This window comes from Lagenorhynchus albirostris, chromosome X (assembly GCF_949774975.1).
Source record: "Lagenorhynchus albirostris chromosome X, mLagAlb1.1, whole genome shotgun sequence".
In the NCBI taxonomy this organism is placed as follows: domain Eukaryota; kingdom Metazoa; phylum Chordata; class Mammalia; order Artiodactyla; family Delphinidae; genus Lagenorhynchus; species Lagenorhynchus albirostris.
In genome coordinates this window covers 1,778,595-1,801,116 of record NC_083116.1, presented here as the reverse complement: position 1 = coordinate 1,801,116, position 22,522 = coordinate 1,778,595, and the positions used below count along the sequence as shown (strand labels likewise).

At 60.0% G+C, this 22,522-nt stretch overlaps 2 protein-coding genes across 6 annotated transcripts in view; one reads left to right on the top strand and one right to left on the bottom strand.

Annotated features, from left to right (window-relative positions):
- Window positions 1-4,578, bottom strand: part of BCAP31 (B cell receptor associated protein 31) — a 25,240-nt gene extending 20,662 nt beyond the window's left edge. The window contains exons 1-3 of one of the 4 annotated variants that reach the window (XM_060138527.1): window positions 4,481-4,578; window positions 3,381-3,515; window positions 1,822-1,922 (exon numbers count right to left, since the gene is read on the bottom strand). In XM_060138527.1, coding sequence (XP_059994510.1) covers window positions 1,822-1,922; window positions 3,381-3,472 — 193 coding nt within the window. In that variant the 5' untranslated portion in view covers window positions 3,473-3,515; window positions 4,481-4,578. Of the gene's footprint in view, window positions 1-1,821; window positions 1,923-3,380; window positions 3,516-3,636; window positions 3,660-4,029; window positions 4,219-4,480 lie in introns of those variants that run through there. The other 3 variants (XM_060138525.1, XM_060138528.1, XM_060138529.1) reach the window with 3 other exon arrangements.
- On the top strand, window positions 4,558-22,522 carry ABCD1 (ATP binding cassette subfamily D member 1). Of its 2 annotated transcripts, XM_060138524.1 has the most exons (10): window positions 4,596-6,223; window positions 9,016-9,196; window positions 14,069-14,211; window positions 14,302-14,470; window positions 14,988-15,082; window positions 17,869-18,014; window positions 18,458-18,603; window positions 20,776-20,860; window positions 21,182-21,307; window positions 21,407-22,522. In XM_060138524.1, the coding sequence occupies exons 1-10, from the start codon at window positions 5,315-5,317 to the stop codon at window positions 21,612-21,614; spliced, it is 2,208 nt and encodes a 735-aa protein (XP_059994507.1). In that variant the 5' UTR covers window positions 4,596-5,314; the 3' UTR covers window positions 21,615-22,522. The 2 variants fall into 2 exon arrangements, with proteins under 2 accessions (XP_059994506.1, XP_059994507.1); XM_060138523.1 differs by lacking the exon at window positions 14,988-15,082 and having other exon boundaries at window positions 4,558-6,223; window positions 17,869-18,603.

Below are 22,522 nucleotides of genomic sequence, written 5' to 3'. Positions count from 1 at the left end.
TAAACAAACAAAAACCATGTTTTCCTACACTGTCTTCTGCATCCAGAAACCCCAGCACCTCCAGGACCACCTCTGGCTGATGGCAGAGAGCAGACCCGGGGATGGGGGCGTTGGGCCAAACTAGCCCAAGTCACGCAGCAGAGTGCTGCCCTCTATCTCAGGCCTCCAGCCCAGGGTAGTTGACCCTGGACCCTCATTAAGCCCACTCCCCCAGTGAGATGTGCCCTAGGCCCCTCCCAGTGATGGCTAGGGGCCAGCCAGGCCTGCAGCTTCTAGCTGGTTATGTTATGTCATCAGTATTTGCTACTAGCTAACAACTTATTTAGGTAGGCCTCTCTAGATTATGCTTCTTACCCTTAGGATAGAAAGCAGCCTATCATCATAGCAGGACGTCTCTCTAGAACATCCAGGTAGTTCCCTGACCCCCAAAAAAGAAGAATGGCACCTTTGCCAACTACTGCCTTCTGCAAAGGGCCCCCCCGGCCCACTCTGCCATACTAGGAGAGTTCGTGGAGTCTGGTTTGCAGAGGGGCAAGGCCCCAAGTGAACACCCTCAGCACGGTCCCTCCCCACCCCAATTCTTGCCCCCAGCCCACACCCAAAAGCAAAAGCGCACACACCCAATTCCAAAACCCTGCAGCCTGGCCTCTCCTGCTCACGGGAAGACACGCATAATCCCTACCTGTTCTGGACTCAGAGGCTGCTCAGGGAGAGAACCCTGATTGGAAAGAGCCGCCTCTTGGGGCCTTACCAAGTACCTCAAGAACAGTGAGGTCTGTGCGCAGCTGGCACCCACCCTCCACGGCTGGGAATGGATAGGCTGCACCTCACCTGTCCAGAGGCAGTCCTGCCTGAACCTATCCCATCAGGCCCCGAGACATCAGGAAGGGGACACGCCTAATGCTGCAGCTGGTGGGTGGAGCCCTGCACATTCCCCTGAACTATGGCTCCCTGGCCTCCCACCCCCTGCCACATTTCTGCTGGGGACTCAGGGAGACAGAAGTGCTCTGAGTCTAAGCAGGCATCGCACCTTGGAGACAGGACCACTGTCTATGGCAGAGGTGAGCCAATACTTTGGAGACCAAGCAGGGGGATGTACTGATCACTTACGCAGCAAAAGGCACATTTAACAGACAGATGAGAGCTATACTGATTCCTCGGGTCTCCAAACAATCATGCCACCACCTGGCCTCAGGCCCCACCCCTGTTCATCTTTCAAGCCCCTGCTGGTGTGTACCTCAATGCAGGGTTTATAGAACTTCAGAACTGGAAGGACTTCGAGGAACCTGAAGTCTGACCCAGATCCAGAGAGGTCTGGGATTTGCCCCCTAGATATGCTATCAGACCTCTTGCCCCCCGTATACTTCAGGACATGGCGGCTTCTTTCCCAGCTTGGCTCCCTATCTATTTGGTAGCTCAGTCCCCTATCTGAGGCCTGTTTCAGGCACTGAGGAAGAGACTGACGCTGCTAAGTGCCCAAGGAGCAGCACTACTTGGACCAAGGTCAGCATGAGCCACTTAGCTTCTCTTGGTTTCAGCTCTGGAAGGGCGTGAGGAGCTGCCTGAGACATGAGGTGGTCATCGCCAGGTACACAAAGGCCGCCGGTCAAAGTGAGGGCCCTGCCAGCAGCCAGCATCGCCGTCTTTGTGCATGAAAGGAGCCTCCTCCCCCAAGAGAAAGACAGGCGCCCTTCAGTGGTCTGTCTCTGAGAAGCCAAAGCTGTACACTGCTTACGGAACATGGCACGGGGCTTTGCAGCAGAGGCTACTTTGGTCAAAGGGTCTAGGTCAGGTAGCTGCCCTCAGCCACAGCTCACTCACCAATGAGCAGCAGCACAAGGATGACAACGAGAACCACAAAGAAGGTGTTGCCATAGGTCACTACCAAGTGCACGAGGCGGGACTTGAAAATCTTCTGCCATCTGTGAAGAAAACAAAAAGGCTAAGGCCTGAAGAGAAAGAACGCACGCCGGGGATCCAGGGCCCTGTGAACAGAAATACAGTTTTGCACTCGTCTCCAGCGGCTGAATATCCCATACAGATTCAGCCTCAGCCACTTGCAATTCTCCAATTTATGGCATCCATTCAAGAGTGTTAAAAAGAAAAAAGAGATACATGTCCGTGTATAGAAATTTCTAGAAAACCAGTCTTAAACACTGGTAGGCTCTGGGGAGGGAAATGGGAAACTTACTTTCCCCTCTGTAGTATCAAAATGCTTGCCACGTACACATTTCTTTAAACTGTTTTCCCCCGTTGACCAATCGTGGTTCACCTAGACTCCCACCACCCTACATTACCATGAAGCAGACCGCAGACCTCTCTTCGTTTCCCTCCATGAATACCTCAGGATACAGCTCTATCAGAGAAGAGCCTTCCAAAATACTAATCACGATGCCATCACCAGACCTCAAAAATATCAACAAGATCTCTCATCATCAGAACTCCAGAGCCAGAACTCCAAAGTCCAACTGAGACAATTATTTTTAGTTGGTTTGTTTGAATCCTGACAAGATTCTGATTCTGCATTTAGTTGGTAAGTATCTTAAGTCTCTCTTATTCTATAGGCTCCCTCTTCCCTTGCTCTTTTTTCTTTCCCAGTTTACTGTCTGCAGAAAACAGACTGTTTGTCCTACAAAGCTTCCCAGATTGCAGCTCCAAGGGGGCCTCTGTTCTGCATCTCCTGTGAACTGTACAAGGTGACTCACATCTCGCTTTTGTCAAGAATATTCCTTAAGCAATGTTGTATACTTTCTATCACATCACAACAAGGCCTTCACTTTTTCATTAAAAAAGAGCTTTTAAAAAAACATCCATAAAAACACAGCCTCATCTGTAATGCCCCAATTTAAGTCCAAACGTGTTCATATAATAAGTGTAATTAAAATTAATTTCCAGTTAACTTTCTACAGGTCCTCTGTTCATTGAAAAGAAACATGGCTCCAGCCTTCATAGGCTGAGTAATGCTCATGAGGGCACTACGCAATGCCAGTGAGACTAGTTAAGAGAACAGAAGTCACCAAATCAATGGCAACGTGACCCCGTGATGCAAGTTTTGCAGATCCCACAATGCCATCCCCTGAACGCCAGGGCCCCTGAGGGGGTGGCAGGAGGGCATCATTCCCAGAACCATAACTAGGTCTTCTCCCCTCTGGGACATTCTGAAGACCAGAAGGCAGGGCGCACAGGAAAGGAACTCGGCAAGATGTGACAGAGCAGAACTGTGGGGAAGGTTGGCGATAATCAACGCAACCCTTGCCACCCCTACCCCAGACAGGTTCTACCTGTTTCCATCCGGCCTCAGTTCCAGGGCCCACCAACTCTGCAGGGATAAGCTGCGGAGCAACTCTCCCTGGCTCGCCTGCGCGCTCCACGGGCCATACCTTTTGGGAGAAATGAAGGGAATGCAGAGAAGCAGCACAGCGAAGACCTCTGCATACAGGAAGGTGGCGACTGCAGTCCACTGCAGACTCATCGTGTTGCTAGCAGCTTTCCAACGGGGAGATGTGAGCCTGTTCCTGCGGGAGCACAGAAAAAACGGGAGTCGTGACAGCTGGGCGGCCCCCGCACCCGACCTCAGAGCCTTCCAAGGCCTGGCTGACACGGGCTCGAGCCCCGGCAGTCTGGGCGCTAACACACCCAGAGCCGCCTTTTCGGACAATTCCTTCCCGGTGGAGTCCGGGAGGCTCCTCCCGCCTGCGGAACCGGGGCAGCGTCTGGAATCGGAAACCCGGGGAGCCCGGAGGCCGTCCTCGCAGCCCCGCGGGCCCGGGCCCGCCCCGCCCGCCGAGGGGAGCGCTGCGCCAGACGCTCCCGCCCCCCACACCCCAGCCCCCGTCTCCATAACGCCCTCGCGCTTTCTCCCGAAGCTGCGGCGCTCCCGTCCCCCGGGGAAGCCAAGGGGCCCTGGCGCCCGCGGCCCTCCCATCGGGGCCCACAGAGAACCAGCAGCCCCTCCCGGGGTAGGAGCGGGGCTCCAAGGTCTCCCGACCACTGCGTCCGCCTCCGAAGGGGCGGAAGGGCTCGGGGTACCTCAGAAAGCCCCAGAGAGCGACTCCTAGAGAACGGGAGTCGGGGCCAAGGGCAAACGCGGGTCTCGACCCTGCACCTCACGGCCCCATCCAGAGAAACTTCTAGAAAACTGTCTCCTCAAAAGCCGGAGGAGCCCCTCCCGGCCGCCCGGGTCGGCCACGGCGTCCACCCCGCTCCAGAGAAACCCCGACGTGGCCCCGACCCGGCACGCCCTCCCAAGCCCCACCCCGGCGGCTCCTCCGGATGGACTCGGCCGTCGCCCCCCGCCCCCGGAGACGGCTCCACCCGCCGCCGCCCCGACTTCCCTCTGCCCGGCCCTGCCCTCGCACTCCCAGCTCGGCACTGGCCCCGCGCCCCGGGCCTCGCCGCGCTGCCCGCCGTTCACCCCTCGTCGAGGAGCCGGGGCACCTCGGCGACCCCGGAACCCGGCCGGGAGCGCGGGCTCGCTCACCGAGTTTCCCACAGTCAACCGTCACGCCCCGTCGCCGCCGAACTCTCCCACCTCAACCTCGGCCCCGCCCCTTCCCCGCAGCCGGAACCGGAAGCGCCCGCCGGGTCCCGCCCCGCCCCCAACCGCCGCGAGGCCCCGGAGGCCCCTCCCAAGGCGGTTTTCCGCCCCGCCCCCGAGCCGAGGCTCCGACGCCCAGGACTGGGGAAGAAGCTGCGCCTCGGGCGCGCGGGGAGTCGGGGCGAGGCCTTGGCGGGAAGGCGAGGTGCAGCTTCTCTAGCCCGCGCGGTCCTCCCCCGTCTCTGTGGTCCGGGGAGGGGGCGGGGCCCAACCGTGGGGCGAGAACGGGGTGGGGCGCCCCGCGCCCTGGCTCCGCCTCCCACCCCTCCTCCGCCTCCTCCCCTTCCCCCGAGTTCCCCCTGGGGAAGAGTGGGTGGGTAGGTGGGGATTCCCGGCGGGTGGCGGAGTCACAGTCGCTTCAGCCAGGCTGCGGAGCGGACGGACGCGCCCGGTGCCCCGGGGGAGGAGGAGGTGGAGAGGAAAAGACGCCCTCTCTGCCCGAGACCTCTGGAGGCTCTGACCCCAGGGGCCAGGGGACTGACAAGTTCCTCCACCTCGGCTGCCTGAAGAGGCCGCGACCCTGGAGGCCCCTGAGCCCACCGCACCAGGGGGCCCAGCACCACCCGGGTGGCCTAAAGCGACAGTATCTGGGACCACTGCGAGGTTTCCAGTTGCCTAGACAACGAGCCTGGGGTCAGAGCCTCCACCCTTCCAGCCACCTGCCTCCTCTGCTGCCTCAGGCACCAGTCCCAGACCCGTGAGTCCAGCCCAGGTGACATGACGGTGCTCTCGACCCCCCGGCCCTCGCGGGTGACCATGCTGAAGCGCACAGCTGTGGTCCTGGCCCTCACGGCCTATGGGGCCCACAAAATCTACCCCCTGGTGCGGCAGTGCCTGGCTCCGGCCAGGGGCCCTCAGACGCCGGCTGGGGAGTCCGCGCAGGAAGCTTCCGGGGCCACGGTGGGCGCAGCGGCCAAGGCCGGTGTCAACCGGGCGTTCCTCCAGCGACTCCTGCGGCTCCTGCGGCTGCTCTTCCCCAGGCTCCTGTGCCGGGAGACGGGGCTGCTGGCGCTGCACTCAGCCGCCCTGGTGAGCCGGACTTTCCTGTCGGTGTATGTGGCCCGCCTGGACGGCCGGCTGGCCCGCTGCATCGTGCGCAAGGACCCCCGGGCCTTCGGCTGGCAGCTCCTGCAGTGGCTCCTCATCGCGCTCCCCGCCACCTTCATCAACAGTGCCATCCGCTACCTAGAGGGCCGACTGGCCCTGGCGTTCCGCAGCCGGCTGGTGGCCCACGCCTACAGCCTCTACTTCTCCCAGCAGACCTACTACCGGGTCAGCAACATGGACGGGCGGCTCCGCAACCCGGACCAGTCCCTGACGGAGGATGTGGTGGCCTTTGCCGCCTCCGTGGCCCACCTCTACTCCAACCTGACCAAGCCGCTCCTGGACGTGGCTGTGACCACCTATACCCTGGTTCGAGTGGCCCGCTCCCGCGGGGCCGGCACAGCCTGGCCCTCGGCCATCGCTGGCCTTGTGGTGTTCCTCACGGCCAACGTGCTGCAAGCCTTCTCGCCCAAGTTCGGGGAGCTGGTGGCAGAGGAGGCGCGGCGGAAGGGGGAGTTGCGCTACATGCACTCCCGGGTGGTGGCCAACTCGGAGGAGATTGCCTTCTATGGGGGCCACGAGGTGGGGCAGCTTGGGGCACCGGAAAGCGTGTAGCTGGGGGCTCAGGGGCCGGAGAGCCAGGGCTGCCTATGGCTGATGCCAGAGGTGTGGGCCAACCAGGGCCTTGGGCAGCTCAGATGGCACAGTAATGAAGAGGCAGGAAGGCTGGGTGGGGACTGCCCTGGGCCACTTCTGCTTCTTCTCCGCCTCACTTGTCTTGGCCTTAGGGCTGTGGACCCTAGCGATTTGAGGCTAGAGTTCCCTGGTTGCCCCATTCTTCTAGCCAACAGAGAGGAGGCTCCTGCCATGTGGGGACGTGGCCTTATGCCTGGACCCCCAGACCCTTTGAAGGCTGGCCTCTGGCCCAGCTGGCCGGCTGGGCAGGCGGGCAGTATGGGCATGACTCAGCCCAAGCGGAGGTTAACGAGCAGCGTGCAGCGTGCCGGCCGCAGCGGTGGTGGAGCTCAGCGCTCCAGGTCAAGGCTTCCCCCATCTGGAGCCCGAAGGCCCGCCTGGCTGTGGGCTTGGCCGCCTCTCCGAGGCGCCGGCCCAGGATGCTGGGCCCAGGCCGCCACTGCGGCAGGACGCACTTCCTGCCTGCCCGGCGGCCACCCTGCCCCCAGCGTGGCCGCCCTTCCGCCTGGGTCCCAGTCGTGCAGCTTCCCGGCAGGCCGGCTGGGGGGGGGGGGCTGGGCCAGCTACGGCCAGCCTAGGAAAGGTTACTCCAGGCCAATGCTCCCTTTATCTCGCCTCGGCCCCTCCCCTTCCTCGCGCCTGGGGTTGCGGCTGCCTCTGGCTAGGCTCTCTGCAACTCTGGTTTCAGTTCCCAGTGTTTCTCGGGGGAGGGGCACAATGGCATCCATCTCGTGAAGGCCCATGTGTCGTCCCCGGGTCAGGTGGCCTTGTGCCCCAGACCTTGTCTCACTGGCTGCGCATCACATCAGGCAGATAGGCAGGCTTGTCTCTGATTTTTAAAAAGGGTTTATTCCCGAGCAGATAGGGGGCATCCCGGGCATGGGCTGGGCTCCAGATTGGAGAAACAGTGCCTGGTCTGCAGCTGCAACCCCCTCTCCTCCTCTCCTGTCCTCTGGGCCGCAGGGCCTTGGCAGGCAGCCGTGGCCTTGGGTGAGGCACTTGGCACGTTCCCCGTAGCTACATTGTCAGCTCCTGCCAGCTCCCAGCACGAGCCTGGATTGCCTGGGTGCTCATTTCAGGAACAGGAGATGGGCTTGAGGCAAAGCCACTGAGCGGTGCTGCAGACCTGGGTGGTGGGGGGTAGAAGAGAGATCACTGGCTCCTTGAAGGACTTCCTCTGGGCTAGCTTCAGCAAATCGCATGCTCACCGGGAGGATTCACCGGCCAGGGCGGGAGGGACCTTGTGAGCGTCCACAGCCTGTCTGTTAGGGCCTCAGCCAAAGGTCTGAAAGCAGTGTGGAGTGATGGGCCTTCACGGGTGGGTTGATTGCCCTTACTGTATAGGCAGGTGGCTCAACCCAGTCCCATAGGCAGACGTCCCCATGCCCAGGCACAGATCAACAGGCTAGGGCGGAGGTGACTGGCTGGAGGGCAGACAGCAGGGTATTCTGCTGTTGCTGGGATCTCGAGGAGGCTTATTATTTAGACACGCACATACAAACACACAACCTCTTATTGGCTTGTGCCTAGGTAGACCTTTCTTCATAAGTGGAAGCATGAAGCATCGTTTACAAGAATTTGGTCCTCCTAATGGCTCAGCCAATGTGATCCAAATTCCATACCTCTTGCTTCCTCCAGGCTGGGTGAGCTGGGGCAGGTCACTTTGCCTATCTGGGCTGCAATGGACATAAGAATACACACACAGTGGGACGTGGTGAGAATCAAATGGAGAGTCAGCTGTGAAACCACTTGGCGGAGGAAACGGTTCCAGGCTGGGCAGCTGTTGTCGGTCAGGGGTGGGAAGGCGGGGCTCGGGCATGTGCCCCCCCCACACAAGAAATCTATGCCCCAGTGGCCACCTTGCTGTGACTGCTTCCTGACCACTCCAGCCCCCCGCCCGTCTACCTGCTGCTGTCACAGGGAGCCTCTTTCTCTCCCACTCCCTCTCCTCCTCTCTCTTCTCCAGGCCCTGCATAGGTCCCTCTCCTGAGATGGCAGGTAGTGGCCAGTGCAGGAGGGGGAGGGCAGGGGAGGCCCACTCTCTGCTGAGCGGGTGGGCCAGAGTCCTCAGCTGGCTTGGGCATGGGGCTGTCCACTGAGGGCGATGCCTGCACGAGCTGGCTTGGGAGTGTGCCCTGCAGGTTCTGGTGGGAGAATGCAGTGCAAGTGTGTCACCCAGAGGAACTATGGGAAAGTAGAGGGAGGTGGGGCCTAAGCAGGTAGAGGTTATTGAACCAAGTTCTTCAAAACCAACAACCGCCTTTTGCTTTCCTGTGCTGTCCTTCGCTTAGTTCAGGGTAGCCCCCCAGCAGTTGCCCAAAGAAACAGGCAAGGTGGCTGCCCTCAGCCCATGTCGAGAAGCTGTCCAGGGCAAAGAGGGGTGTGGTGAGCACTCCAACTGAAGAGGTAACGGAAAGGAGATGAGCGTGGGCCTCAGGAGGTGGGGGGGTGAGCCCCTTCACTGCCGCTGTACCCCAATGCTGTGATGTCGATCCCATACCTCCCCCGAGTTTGAGACCTGTCCCCTGTAAACGTGGCCCGGTCCTAACCCCCGGCTCTCAGCCTTGTCGTGCTCATCATACAGCATGGCCTGTGTGAGCGACACTTGGGGACTCTCGCTGTCCCCCCTGTGGGACTGACCGCCAGGCCTCTGGGTCTCCGGTGCCCGATCCCTGCAGGTGGAGCTGGCCCTGCTGCAGCACTCCTACCAGGACCTGGCTTCGCAGATCAACCTCATTCTGCTGGAACGCCTGTGGTACGTCATGCTGGAGCAGTTCCTCATGAAGTACGTGTGGAGCGCCTCGGGACTGCTCATGGTGGCAGTCCCCATCATCACCGCCACCGGACACGCGGAGTCAGGTGAGTGGGGGCCTGTCCTCCTGCACCGCTGGGCTAGGCTTGGGGGGCCCCAGTGCTCAGCCGGCCCACCTGACTTTTCTACTTCTGGGGTCGGGGGGCACCCGGCAGGTCACACTCTCCCGGAGCTCCTCGCTGCCTGCCACCCTGTGTGCGGCTCCCCTTTACAGCATCTCATGCTTCTTGGTCCCACTTGGCCAGGCCCAGGGACTGCAAGTCAGGAACAGCCTTCACCAGGCGCGTGCACCCTTGCGCATCTGGCCCTGCCCTCGGCTCATCTTGGAAGTGGGAGGGTGGGGAAGTACGTCGAGGGAGCCCCTTCCTGGCTTGGGCTTTGGCTTTCCCACCCACGCCTACAATAGCTCTTGCAGGTTGTCGAGGGCAGAGCCCCCTTCCCCAAGGCCTTGGGGGGACTGGGAAGGATTCGCATTTTGTTCCTCTACTGGTTTGCAAGGAATTCATTCTGTTTGCAGTCTTTTCATGGTTGCCCTTCGAAGGTTAACGTGCTCACTTGAGAACAGTCTGGGTTAATCAGTAGCTCCTCCTCCTGTGGGCCCTTACTTAGAACACGTGGGCTGGAGGGCCAGCCCGCCTGACGTGCTGATGTCCCCAGCAACGGGTTTGCCGTTGCTTTATCCGGTTGGTGCGTGTTCAGATTCACCTGTGAGTTTCTGCTTTCTTGGCTTCCCAGCCCTTCCCCGCGGCCCAGTGACCCTCCTTCAGACAGCCGTCCTTCAGAAGTCCTTACTGTGACGCTTTCATCATGGAGCTTCGAGATGATTTTCTTGTCTGAAAATGTCTTTATATTATCCTCCCCCTACCCCCGAACTGAAGTTCAGTTGGGTGAGGGAGTTGAGACGGACGGTCGGTTTCTCTCAGCCCATTGACAACATCCCGTTGCCTCCGTTGGAAAATTTGTTACCAGCTTAACTGCTCTCAGCAGCCTGCGTGGTCTCCCTGGTTAGACTTTTCTCTTTTTCTGCAGTCTCTTTAGGAAGCGTTTGCCTGTGTGTTTCTGTCTATTCTGCTTGAGACTTGTTGTATGGCCGTTGAATACTCAGATTGTTCCATCGTTCTGGAAAGTTCTCAGCTGTTACCTTTTCAAATATTGCCTTTCTCATTCTTTTTACTCTTTCCTTCTGGAACTCTCACGATGTGTTGGGCTTCTCACTCCTTTGTGACTGTCCGTCTCTCTTCACTTTTCCCCATCTAGCACTGTCTATGCTGAATTCTGGGAGTTTTCCTCAGATTTTCCTGCTCACACATTTGCTAGTTTTCTCTTCGGCTGCATCTAATTTGAATTTTCTTTTTTTTTGGCCACACTGCGCGGCATGAGGGATCTTAGCTCCCCGACCAGGGATCGAACCCGTGCCCCCTGCATTGGAAGCACAGAGCCTTAACTACTGAACCGCCAGGGAAGTCCCTAATTTGAATTGTTTTTTATTTCAATGGCTATTTCTGTAAAGTTCTGCCGGCGGCCATATTAATCATGCTCGTTCCATGGTTTCTGAGCAGCTATTCGGTTGTCTGAATTCTTGGGGGTCTAAGCCAGCTTCATCTTCCGTCTGCCGGTCTTCTTTGCTCGTGGTCGTTGTGGGTTCTGCAGCCTAACTAGAGGGTAGGATTCCCCTGCGCACATTTGCTTTAGTTTTAGCCAAGCGGCTGCCCAGTAATGAACCAGTTGGAGGCCACTTTCATGTTAACTTCTCTGCTTGGGGGAGGAGGGGTCCCCGCACTTGCAGGTGATATTAATTTGCAGCCCAGACACATAATTACAAATTCTTAGAGGAGACCTTTTGGTCCTTGCACCTAGAGCCCTATCTTCTCCGTCTCTGGGGATGTCACAGGAGCACCTGGCTACTGGCTTCTCTTCTCACTCCTGGGAATTTCCCTTGCTTTCCTGCAAGCACAGCTCTGATTTAAAAGGTGTTGCATTTTATGCAGTTTGGTAGTAAGAGGGTTTTCAGATCTATGTAAAGAGGGAGAGCCTGAAGTGCGTGTCTCAGAACCAGAAGTCTCTCTGATTCTCTCCCTATTGGTGTCTCTCCCTTGGGGCTTCCGTACCCTCAGCTGTCTGTCCCTCTCTGGGTGACCCCCAAGAGGAAAGATCTAATTGAGGGGGTAGTTGCTTCCACCAATGGACCTACACTAAGGGTGGCCTTGATTTAGGCCAGGAGCATGGGAACGGACCCAGGAGGAAACCCAGCCGTGGTTTCTGTGAGGAAGTGCCTGGCACAGGGCACAGCTCAGCCTGTCTAGTCCCCGAGGCCTCTCCCTCCTCTGAAGGCCTAGGACTTTTTGGCGCCTCTGCTGTGTCGGGCTCTGTCCCCACCCTCATGGCCCTTATAGCCAGTCCCCTGTGAACACGTGGACCGCTCCCATCCCCCTGGCTCACTCCGCTTGTCTCACTGGCCTGCTTCCGCCTCAGGCCCTTTGCTCCTCCTGGCTCTGCCAGGAATGCTCTTTCCTCTGCCACCCCGTGGCCCCTCCCTCCCTCTATGGGAGCTTTGCTCACAGGCACCCTCTAGGTGAGCCCACCGCCCTGCCTTTCTCTCCCCCTCCCCTGCCTCGCTGCTCTTCAAAGTGCTGAACAGCCGTCTACTCCATGTCTGCGGCTGCCTTATAGAGGCTCTGCCACTTTAAACTCAAGGAGGCCAGAGGTTTGTCTGTTTTGTCCCTGCTGTGTCCCCAGTAACTGGAGACTGAGAGCGCTGGGAACCGGGTGAGGAGGCCAGTGATTATCCACAGGGAAAGATACCTTTGCCTTTCTGGCCTGCCGGCATGGCGGCCTGGCCAGGAAGAGCTGTCAGGTGTCTGGCTCTGGGGTACTCATCTTAGCCCCCAAGGCTCCGAGGAGAGCTGCAGAGGGTTATGCTGTCTCCAGGGAGGGGCCCACTGTTGCCAGGGCCCCCGCGCAGACCCTTTCCCTTTGTGCGCAGTCCCTTTCCAGCTCTCAGGATGTCCGGGGAGGAGGGTTTGTGTCCCCCCTGCCTAGGGACCTTAGACTGTCAGAATCACCACTGCCCTCCCCCGCCCAGTTCCCTGGACTCCTGGTGCTCTAGCCAGCTGTCTGGCCCTATCCACCCCACACTGCACCTGCCCTGACCTGACTCCCTGGCCCTTCCCAGCCCACCCCCACCATCACATCCTTGAGGCTCCAACCTCAGATCCATTTATGCCCCTGGATAGAGTTAGCCCTCAGAGTTGGCCTCCCCCTTGCTCCCCATCACCATTTCCAGAACATTCCTTGTGTAAAAACCTTGCCCCTCTAGGGGGTCCAACGGTCAAGACCATTGACAAGAAAGGGTTGAAGTGAGTGACCACGGGGTCTCAACTGAGACAGAAAGGAACAAAGCAAGTCAAGACAGGAGCAGGCTCTCAGGGAGAAATAGTAGCATTGAGGACGGCCACAGAATACAGCAGCAAGGGGAGAGATGAGGGCGACACGGGGTAGACCGGAGGTCTGAAAGGGGATATTCCTGTTTGAGAGGCTCGGGAGGGGCTGCCGTTGTAGTACAGGACACAACATCTGCGTTACTGAGACATAATTAACGTACCATACAGTTCGGCCTTTTTAATGGGTACAATTCAGTGGTTTTTGATGTAGTCACAAAGTTGTGCAACCATCACCACTATCTAAGTCTAGAACATTGTCACCACCCCAGCAAGAAAGCCCAGACCCACTAGTGGTCTAGTGGTCACTTCCCACCCCACCTGGCAGCCCCCAGCGACCACTAATCTGCCTGTTGCTATGGGTTTGCGTCTTCCGGACAGTTCACATAAATGGAATCACACAATATGTGGCCTTGTGTATCTGGCTTCTTTTACTTAGCATCATGTTTTTACGTTTCATCCATGCTTTAGGATTAATCAGTACTTTATTCCTTCTTATGGCTGGATAACGTTCCATTGTGTGTACATAGCTTCCACGTCGTGTTTATCCACTCATCCATCGGTAGACGTTTGGGTTGTTTCCATCTTTCGGCTCTTAGGAATAACTGCTACACATACTCATTTATCATTTTTTGTGTGGACCTCCGTCTTCACTCTTGGATATATGTACACCTGGGAGTGGAATTGCTGGGTCATTTGGTAACCCTCTGTTTAACATTTGGACGAACTGCCAAGCTTGTCTTCTGCAGCAGCTGCGCATCGTTCACCGCCACCAGCGGCGTCTCATGGCGCCAGCTGCCCCGCTTCCTCACCAGCACTTTTACTGTCTTTTCGGCTGTAGCCACATCGTGCTGAGTGTGAAGTGGTGTCTCATTGCAGCTTTGCTTTTGTATTTCGCTGGTGACCAATAAGCATCTTTTCGTACGCTTCTTGGCCATTTGTATATCTTGCAGAGGAAATGTTTATTCAGGTCCTTTGCGCATTGATTAATTGAGTCGTTTGTCTCTTTATTGTTGAATCGAAAAAGTTCTTTATGTATTCTGGGACCTGGGACCTGGGCCCTTAGCAGATATATGATCTGCAGATATTTTCTTCCAGTCTGTAGGTTGTGTTTTCACCTTCTGGATGACTTACTTTGGTGCCCCAAACTTTTTACTTTTGTCGAAGCTCCCTTACCTGTTTTGCTTTTGTCACTTGTGCTCTCTGGTGTCGTATTTAAGGAGCCACACCTAATCCCAGGGCACGAAGGTTTACCCCTGCTTTCTTCGAAGAGTTGTGTGGTCTTAGCTCTTCCGTGCAGGCCGCTGCGGTGCTGCACTCTGAGTGAGTTTCTGTGTGTGGTGTGCGGTAGGGGTCCTTCTTCTGCATGTGGATGCCCGGTTGTCCAAGCACCATTGGCTGGACCGACTTGCTCTCTCCCCCAGTGGGTCAGTTATGATTTTCCACTGTCCTCGCCACTCCCCACCCCACTGTGCTCCGCAGACTCGGAGGTGGCAAAGAAGGCGGCCCTGGAGGCGAGGGAGGAGGAGCTGGTGAGCGAGCGCACGGAAGCTTTCACTATCGCCCGCAACCTCCTCACAGCTGCCGCGGACGCCATCGAGCGGGTCATGGTGTCCTACAAGGAGGTAACCCCCCGCCCAGCCCCCGCCCCTACCATCTCCCCTCCCTCTCCGCCCCCACTGGCGGGGGCTGAGCCACGGTCGCCCTCCCTGCAGGTGACAGAGTTGGCTGGCTACACAGCCCGGGTCCACGAGATGTTCCAGGTATTTGAAGACGTCCAGCACTGCCGTTTCAAGAGGCCTGGGGAGCCAGAGGACACTCAGGCAGGGTCCGGGGCCGTGGTGAGGTCTGGTGTCCGTGTGGAGGGGTCCCTGCAGATCCGAGGTAAGGGAGCCCTCCCCAAAGAGGCCGCCCTGGTCCCGGCCCTCCCACAGCAGGCTGCCCGGCGCCCCACGGAGGGCTTCCTGGGCACGTTGCGGCCCCCACAGCCCTCCCTCTCAGAGCGGCCACCGCTGGCCACCGTGCTCACGTGCCCAGTCCCTTCCAGGTGCCCCGGTCAGGGTTTCCCTTTGCGAGAGAGGGGGGCGCAGCTCCAGTAGGGGCTGGGGCGCTGGGGAAGAGGCCCCAGGCGTCGCAGCCGCCTTTCAGGTGGTGTGGCGTTGAGGGGCTGCAGGGGCGGACGCCACACTTGGGCTCCAGAGGCCAGGGAACCGGCTTTGCCCCTCCGCCGCCCAGAGCACAGCAAGGGGGCTGTAGTCAGCTGGTGGGCAGCCGCACTGTATTCCCAAGGGCCCCTGGGCCACACAGTGGCGTGCCGTCACGGGTGGGGGTCCATGGCGCCCAGCGGCAGGTGGCAGGAGAGCTCTGCTCCCTCTCTCCCTTCCTCACGTTCTCTCTCCAGGCCAAGTGGTGGATGTGGAGCAGGGGATCGTGTGTGAGAACATCCCCATCGTCACGCCCACGGGGGAGGTAGTGGTGGCCAGCCTCAACATCAGGGTAGGTCGAAGGGCGGAGGGGAGCCCCAACCTGGCAGCACGGGCAGGGCCGAGCCCAGCTCTGGGGCCCGGGGCCTGGCCTTCTGCACCCACCTCAGCCCTCAGCATCCAGCCTGGCCAGCCTGCCCGCACTGCCAGTAGCCATTGACCCCAGGTCTATGTGGCAGGCAGGCTAAGCTCAAGGTGAAAGACCAGCGTGTCTCTGACTGACTGTTAGTTCTGGGGCAGTGGAGTCAGAGCTGATTAAGAGGGCTGGGCTGGAGTCACCCAAAGGTTCCTGGCCCTATCATTGGCAGCACCCCACGCCCGCCCCTATCCCTGAGTAGCCCAGGACTTGGGGACTCTGGTCCAATTCCAGCTGTGATGAAAGAGATTCTCTTCCACTGACCCGGGCTTGAGGTCCCACAGATTTGCTGTGAGAGGCCCCCAGGGCGGGTGTGTGCCGGGTGCAGCCTGGCCCACTGGGAGGGCTCTCAGCCATTACGCAAGCTGTCTGTGGAGAGGATGCCCTGTGTCCCCAGCCGGAGCTTTGGACAGGGTCAGGGAGTGATAGAGTGAAGGGGAGTCCTGGGTGCAGTAGTCATTCATTCATTCATTCATTCATTCAACTAATGTTCCCTGAGCTCCAGGCTGGACACTGTAAACCCCAGGTAAATCAGGGGAACCCCAAAGCGTTACAGAGATCCCGGATTTGGGACTTCCCTGGTGGTCCAGCGGTTAAGACTCCACGCTTTCACTGCCAAAGGGTGCAGGTTTGATCCCTGGTCAGGGAACTAAGATCCCACATGCCGCCCAGTGTGGCCAAATTAAACTTTAATAAAAAAGAGAAAAGATCCATGGTTAGATGGCTGTCCCGGGTGCAGCGAGGGCCACAGGAAAGGCAGAGTAGAGGTCTGCATCCCTGGGGGAGTAGAGGTCACGTGAAGCCTCACCCAGGGCAGGGACGAGGAGCCAGGGGCTTCGGGCCCAGGTCCTGCAGGGGCCACGCGTGCCCCGCTGAGGAGCCAGGGCAGCGGAAGCCACGGCCAGGCAGGGAATAGGCAGGAAGGGCCAGTGCCTAGAGCACCTTTCCTTGATCTGCTGAGAGGGGGCCTGAGAGCCAGCTGGAGGCTGGACGCAGGCCAGTGGTGTGATCCCCGTCACCCCGGGCAGTAGTCACCCTTGGGGTGTGGGGCTGCCACTGACGGCCGGTTCCTGCAGGGTGAATGGCTTCCAGGCAGGCCCAGTGGAAGCCCAGCTGGGCAAAGCTCAGAGGCCATGGTGAGCAGGGGCGTGGCTGGTTAGGGAGCAAGGTCAGGCGAGGAACGGGTGACCAGGGGCTGAGCAAGAGCTCTGTCCTGGCAGAGCCGCTGGTGGAGCTGGGCTCCGGGGCTGGGAGATGTTGGGGGCGGTCAGAGAGATGCACGGAAGGAGACAAGGGAGGCAGCCGTGGAGCTGGCTGGGGCCACGCAGCTCCCCCGGAGCCAGACACACAGAGGAGCCGGGCCCTGACCGACCAGCCCTCCCACATTTGCACGGAGGTAGGCCTGGGCCCTGCCCGGGGGAGTTTACAGCCTAACGAAGGAGGAACAGCAAACGAGGGGCTCAGCCAACAGAAGTTCACATCAGGGTGTCTAGGCCTCTCCCGGCTTCTGGTGTTTTGCCTTCATCTTTTTTTTTTTTTCTGGGCCGCGTTGGGTCTTTGTTGCTGCGCGTGGGCTTTTCTCTAGTTGCTGCGAGCGGGGGCTACTCTTCGTTGCCGTGCGTGGGCTTCTCATTGCGGTGGCTTCTCTTGTTGTGGAGCACCAACGCTAGGCGTGCGGGCTCAGCAGTTACGGTACTTGGGCTCAGTAGTTGTGGCGCACGGGCTTAGTTGCTCCGCGGCATGTGGCATCTTCCCCGACCAGGGCTCGAAACCCTGTTCCCTTCATTGGCAGGCGGACTCTTAACCACTGCGCCACCAGGGAAGCCCCTGCCTCCATCTTCACATGGCACTCTCCCTGTGCACGTGTCTCTGTGTCCAAATGTCTCCTGTTTATAAGGACACCAGGTCACACTGGATTAGGGGCCCACCTCACTCCTTATCTAAATTTCATTATATCCGCAAAGACTCTATTTCCAAGTAAGGCCACATTCTGAGGTCCTGGGAGTTAGGACTCGAACACAGGACTCTTTGAGGGGACACGGCTCAACCCATGGCACTGACCGAGATAAACCAGATGGATGTGCGTATCCGCCACACTCTGGGATCTCGCGAGGACTGCACTGGCTGGAAGGCCCTTAGTGTTGCTGTGATGTCACACATGGCGGGGGGCAGCGGAAGCTGTACCCCGCGTGCCTTGACTCCGTGCCTCATGCTCTCCCCCACCCCGAGGATGGCGGGCTCCCTGCCATCTGCATGCTCCCCACCTGCTCGGGCGGCCTTTTTCCTATAGCAGGTGTTTCCAGAACACCAGTGGACATGATGTAATCGGCTCATGGCGGGCCTCAGGCGCTTGACGCTTGGCTTCCAGGTGAAGCGGGCTGCAGCTGCCATTGACCTTCTGGGGCGCGTACCCGTTTGCTGGACTGTGGCAGAACAGGCCCTCCTCCTGCTGGCCCCCTGCTCTCTGGGGACAAGGCAGTGCCTGAAACAGGCAGCCGGTTAGGGCTCCGGATACCAGAGCTCACCCTCGGGGCCCTGCCATTCCTCACCAAGAGATGGAGCATGGCATGTGCTGGGTGCGGGGGCCTCTCCGAGGCTGTCAGGCAGGCCGTGGGTAAGGGGAGGGAGGCCCGGGCCGGCTTCCACGGCTGCTGCCTCTACAGGTGGAAGAGGGCATGCACCTGCTCATCACGGGCCCCAACGGCTGCGGCAAGAGCTCTCTGTTCCGTATCCTGGGCGGTCTCTGGCCCACCTATGGTGGCGTGCTCTACAAGCCCCCACCCCAGCGCATGTTCTACGTCCCCCAGAGGTGAGCGGTGGGGTGCTGGGGCCACCGGCGGCTGGGCGGGGGTGGGGGAAGAGGGAGAGAGCCAGGGTCCCCACGTCCGCCCCCACCCCTTCTGACCTGCGGAACCTGACGTCCCGGAGATGGCAGGGCCTGAGGCCTGGGCAGAGGACGGCAAGGTGCTGCCACCCCGCCCCGCCCGCCCAACAGCTTCACAGCTGGGGGTGCGTGTGCATGCGTGAGTGCGTGTGGGCGAGTACCGGCATGTGTGCCGTGATGCGTGTGTGCAACCTGAGTGTGCGTGCGTGTGTGAGTGGGTGGGCGCGGCACTCTGTGCGGCAGTGTCTGCGGCCTTCCGGTCAGCCCCCCTCGGGCAGGCAGGGCCCATGCGGAGCCTGCTCGGGAGCAGGGCATCGGCAGGGAAGCCGGGCCGCCCTTCCCTCGGTGGACACGTGGCTCTCCCGCAGACCCTACATGTCTGTAGGCTCCTTGCGCGACCAAGTGATCTACCCAGACTCTGTGGAGGACATGCGAAGGAAGGGCTTTTCAGAGCAGCACCTGGAAGCCATTCTGGACATCGTGCACCTGCACCACATCCTGCAGCGGGAAGGAGGTAGGGGAAGGGGCATCCCACTCATCAGTGCCATACGGGACGCCGTCGATCGATCGTCCTTTGTCCCAAGACTCAGCTGGGGAACCTGCTGCTGCCCCTGCCCGTGCCTCCCTCCTGGCCCCCGAGGGATAGTCCCCGAGGGACTGCCCCAGCCAACGTTCGCGAGTCCGAAGTGCTACGTGGCCTGGGGAGCCCCCCCCCCCGGGGAGGACCGACAGGAAGCGCGCGGCCCCAGACCGCCCGAGTGCACTGCACTCGGGAAGGGAGCCAGGCCTGGCGGGGGCCATCCGACGGGGCACCCTCTCCAGGCTCTGGGCTCTGTGGCAGGCAGGGCCTCTTGGGCCAGGCAGGGAAGGAACAGGTCAGTTATGCATTTCAGCGAGAGGGCAGAGCACGGGTGTGGGCAGGGCAGCCTGGAGCGTGCGGAGCAGAGGTGGAGGGGACGCCTGCCCACCCACGTGTCTGGCTCGAGCCTGGGAGGTGTGTCTCCTGGGAAGAGACCGCAGGAGGGAGGGACAGGCCGATGGCCAGAGAACGCATCGCCTGGGGACTTCTCAGCTTGGTCTTTAATTGCCCATCGTGCCCAGAGGGGCGGAAGAAGAGAGTGCGGCCCAGCTGCCAGAGTTTGGATTTTTATACTGAAAGCTGAGTGGCAGAGGTCCGAGCCCTGCCTAGGCTACCAAGGGGCAGCTTGACCTTGAGCAAAACCTGACCTCTTGAGATGCTTTCCACCTGTAGAAGGGGCCAGGTACCAGTCTCAACCTCAGTGCCGGCAGTAAATGAAAGAGCGCCTTTCAGGACCCGTGGGGGCTCTGCAGGACATGGCGGGTGACTCGTGAGAGTCCCTCCCAGGTGTCGCCACCTGGGCAGAAAGGGGGCCACAGGCAGTGGATTCAGTGGGGCTGTTCCTCCCGGGCCTGCCCTGGTCGCCACGGTCCCTGCAAAGCTTCATCCCCAGCTTCCCCCTGGCCTGGTCGGGCCTCTTTCGCTCGCCCTGGGAGTGTACCCCTCCTCCTGGGCTGCACACACCCCTGAGTGCCTGGGGCCCCTGAGGCCGAGCCCCACTCCACAAAGGCGCCCAGGTCACTCTGCTATGTGTGGCTTCCTTTCCCAAGGTCACCTCACGGTCCAAGGTGGCTGCTGTGGCCATAGGATGGAGAAAGTGGCAGGGGCGGGCTTGGGGTGCAAATCATAGAGGGATTTACAGAAAGTTCCTTTAAAGAAAGTTCCAGAAGCTGCCACGTGTGTTAACACACTTATACCCCATTGGCCACAATTCAGTCCTGTGGTTAAACCTCTCATCAAAGCAAGCTGGGGGATTTTGTCTCTTTTGTGTGTGGCCACGTGCCCTGCCAAAACCTCTAGTTTTCTGGAAAGGCAGTGGAGGGAGCAGGCGAGGAGGCGTTTCTGATGAATCGCCCACTCGCCTCCTGAGATGCACAGGCCTGGCGCTTGTGGGTGAGAAGCCTTCCGGAGAGCCCATCGCAGCCATCCTTGGGGCTCTGCCATGACTGTTTGATGCCCACTGGCACCCCATTAGCACCCCGTTAGGTCCTGTGTGAGTTCGCTGGCGTCACAGACTGGGTGGGGCAAACGACAGAGACGTGTCGTCTCCCAGTTGTGCAGGCCGGGAGGCCAAGATCCAGGGCTGTGGGCAGGGGCAGTTCCTTCTGGGGACCGTGAGGGAGGGTCTGTTCCAGGCCTCTCTCCTGGGCTTGTAGTTGCCGTCTGCTCCTTGTGTCTTCACGCCGTCACTCCTCTGTGCGTGTCTGCGTCTCCAAATGTCCCCTTTTTATAAGGACACCAGTCCCATCGGATGAGGACCCACCCCCGTGAGCTCACTTTAACTCGCTCACCTCTGTAAAGACCCTGTCTCCAAATGCAGTGGCATTCTCATGTCCTGCGGGTGAGGACTCCCATGTGTCTTTTCTTGGAGGGGATGTAATTCTGCTCCCAACTCTTTTGAACTATTCCGGTGTCCCCACAGACGGACAGGTACCCAGAGCACACGTCCCCAGCGGACAGCCTTTCTCCGAGTCACGTGCGCTGCTGTGTTCCGCTATTGTTGGTGGCCCGGCCCCTCCCACCACAGCCACTGCGCCTGGGCCCGGGCCCTCTGCCCGTGCTGCCCGGCCCTTGTTGAACTGAACAGCGACCTTTGTCTCCTGCCAGGTTGGGAGGCCGTGTGTGACTGGAAGGACGTTCTGTCCGGGGGCGAGAAGCAGAGAGTTGGCATGGCCCGCATGTTCTACCACAGGTGAGCCACTCTGTCCTGTGTGGTTGGGCTCCCTCGGGCACTGGAGGTCCTCCGAGCCAGCGGCAGAGACAAGGGTGCTGCCTGAGTGCTCCCAGGAGCCTGCTCGGCATCTGTGCTCCCTGGGAGCTCCTTAAACGGGGAGGGCAGCGCCACCAGGAGGCCTTGCCCTGCCCCCCCAGGGCCCAGCAGGGATGGGATCGAAAGGACATGGGGTCAGCACGCAGATCAGGCTTCCCGCCCCCACTGGGGGCTGGGGCCGGCCCGGGCTGTTGGGGCTGTTGGAGGGTCCACAGGCTCACCCACTCAGCCCCCACCCCCAAGGCCCAAGTACGCCCTCCTGGATGAATGTACCAGTGCCGTGAGCATCGACGTGGAAGGCAAGATCTTCCAGGCGGCCAAGGATGCAGGCATTGCCCTGCTCTCCATCACCCACCGACCCTCCCTGTGGTAGGTGCCCTCACTTCTGGCGAGCGACGCGCCCGTGGCTTTGCAGCTGGGGAGGGGGCGGTGCTGCCAAACAACCTCCCTCTCCCTCTCCTGGGACAGGAAGTACCACACACACCTACTACAGTTCGACGGGGAGGGTGGCTGGAAGTTCGAGAAGCTGGACTCGGCCGCCCGCCTGAGCCTGACCGAGGAGAAGCAGCGGCTTGAGCAGCAGCTGGCGGGCATCCCCAAGATGCAGCGGCGCCTCCAGGAGCTCTGCGAGATCCTGGGCCAAGGCCCTGGAGTCCTCCAGGCCGCTGCCACCTGACACACGGCCCTGGCTCTTAGCCCTTGGCCCACGCCCCACACCAAGCCCTCGGATCACGTGAAGGAAACGGAGCGCCTGCCCACCAAGCCTTCCCCCCCACCGCCCCGCTGCAGGCCCACCCTGCATGCTTTGCCGTCCTCCCAGGCCTCCCAGAGGACAGCCAGCGAAACCCGTGCCCACTTCCCAGCCCCACCAGACTGGGACCTGGGCAAGTAGAAGGGGAGAGGGGCCAGAGGCGCGGCCCCGCTCACAGCACCAGCCTGTGCCCAGGAGCCTTGGTGTTGGCGGCGCAGCGCCTCCTAAGTCTGGAGTCCCCCCATTCCCTCCTCTGCGGTCCCTTGGAGACATCACAGACGGTCCATCTCTCTATTGCCATCATCCCAGTGGCCCGCCAAGGCTCCCGTCCCCCGGAACACCCTCACTGCCATAAAGACGGCCAAGTGGGCCCCGCGATGAGGCAGGGCCCGTCATCTGTGCCCCTTCTCCCCACCAGTCATCCCAAAGAGCCTTCGGGAGAAAGAATTGCACAACGTTTCCTACCGAGCAATGACGAGAATGTAGTCCCTGTCCGCCTCCGTCCCCAGCCCTCCCTCCTTCAAGCTAATTTATTGGATTCCCCTTTGCAGCCCTCCGTATCGTCAACATGAGCACCCTGCTAGCGGGAGAGGTGGCCTGGGCCGCCAGCCAGCCCGCTACCCCACCGGCCTACACTGCCAACCGCCAGGGCGTGGGTGGGGGCGGGGACGCTGGGGCTGCCAGTTCAGTGCCAAAGAGGGGTCAGTGGGGAAGCTGTCTCTGCAAAGACTGCCCCCACCCGAGGGGGAGACCCCGCCACCGCGCCGCCGTGTGCCTTTCGGGTCGGGGAACCTCCCTCAGTTCCTCAGTAAAAACCTCCTGTGGAAAGTGCA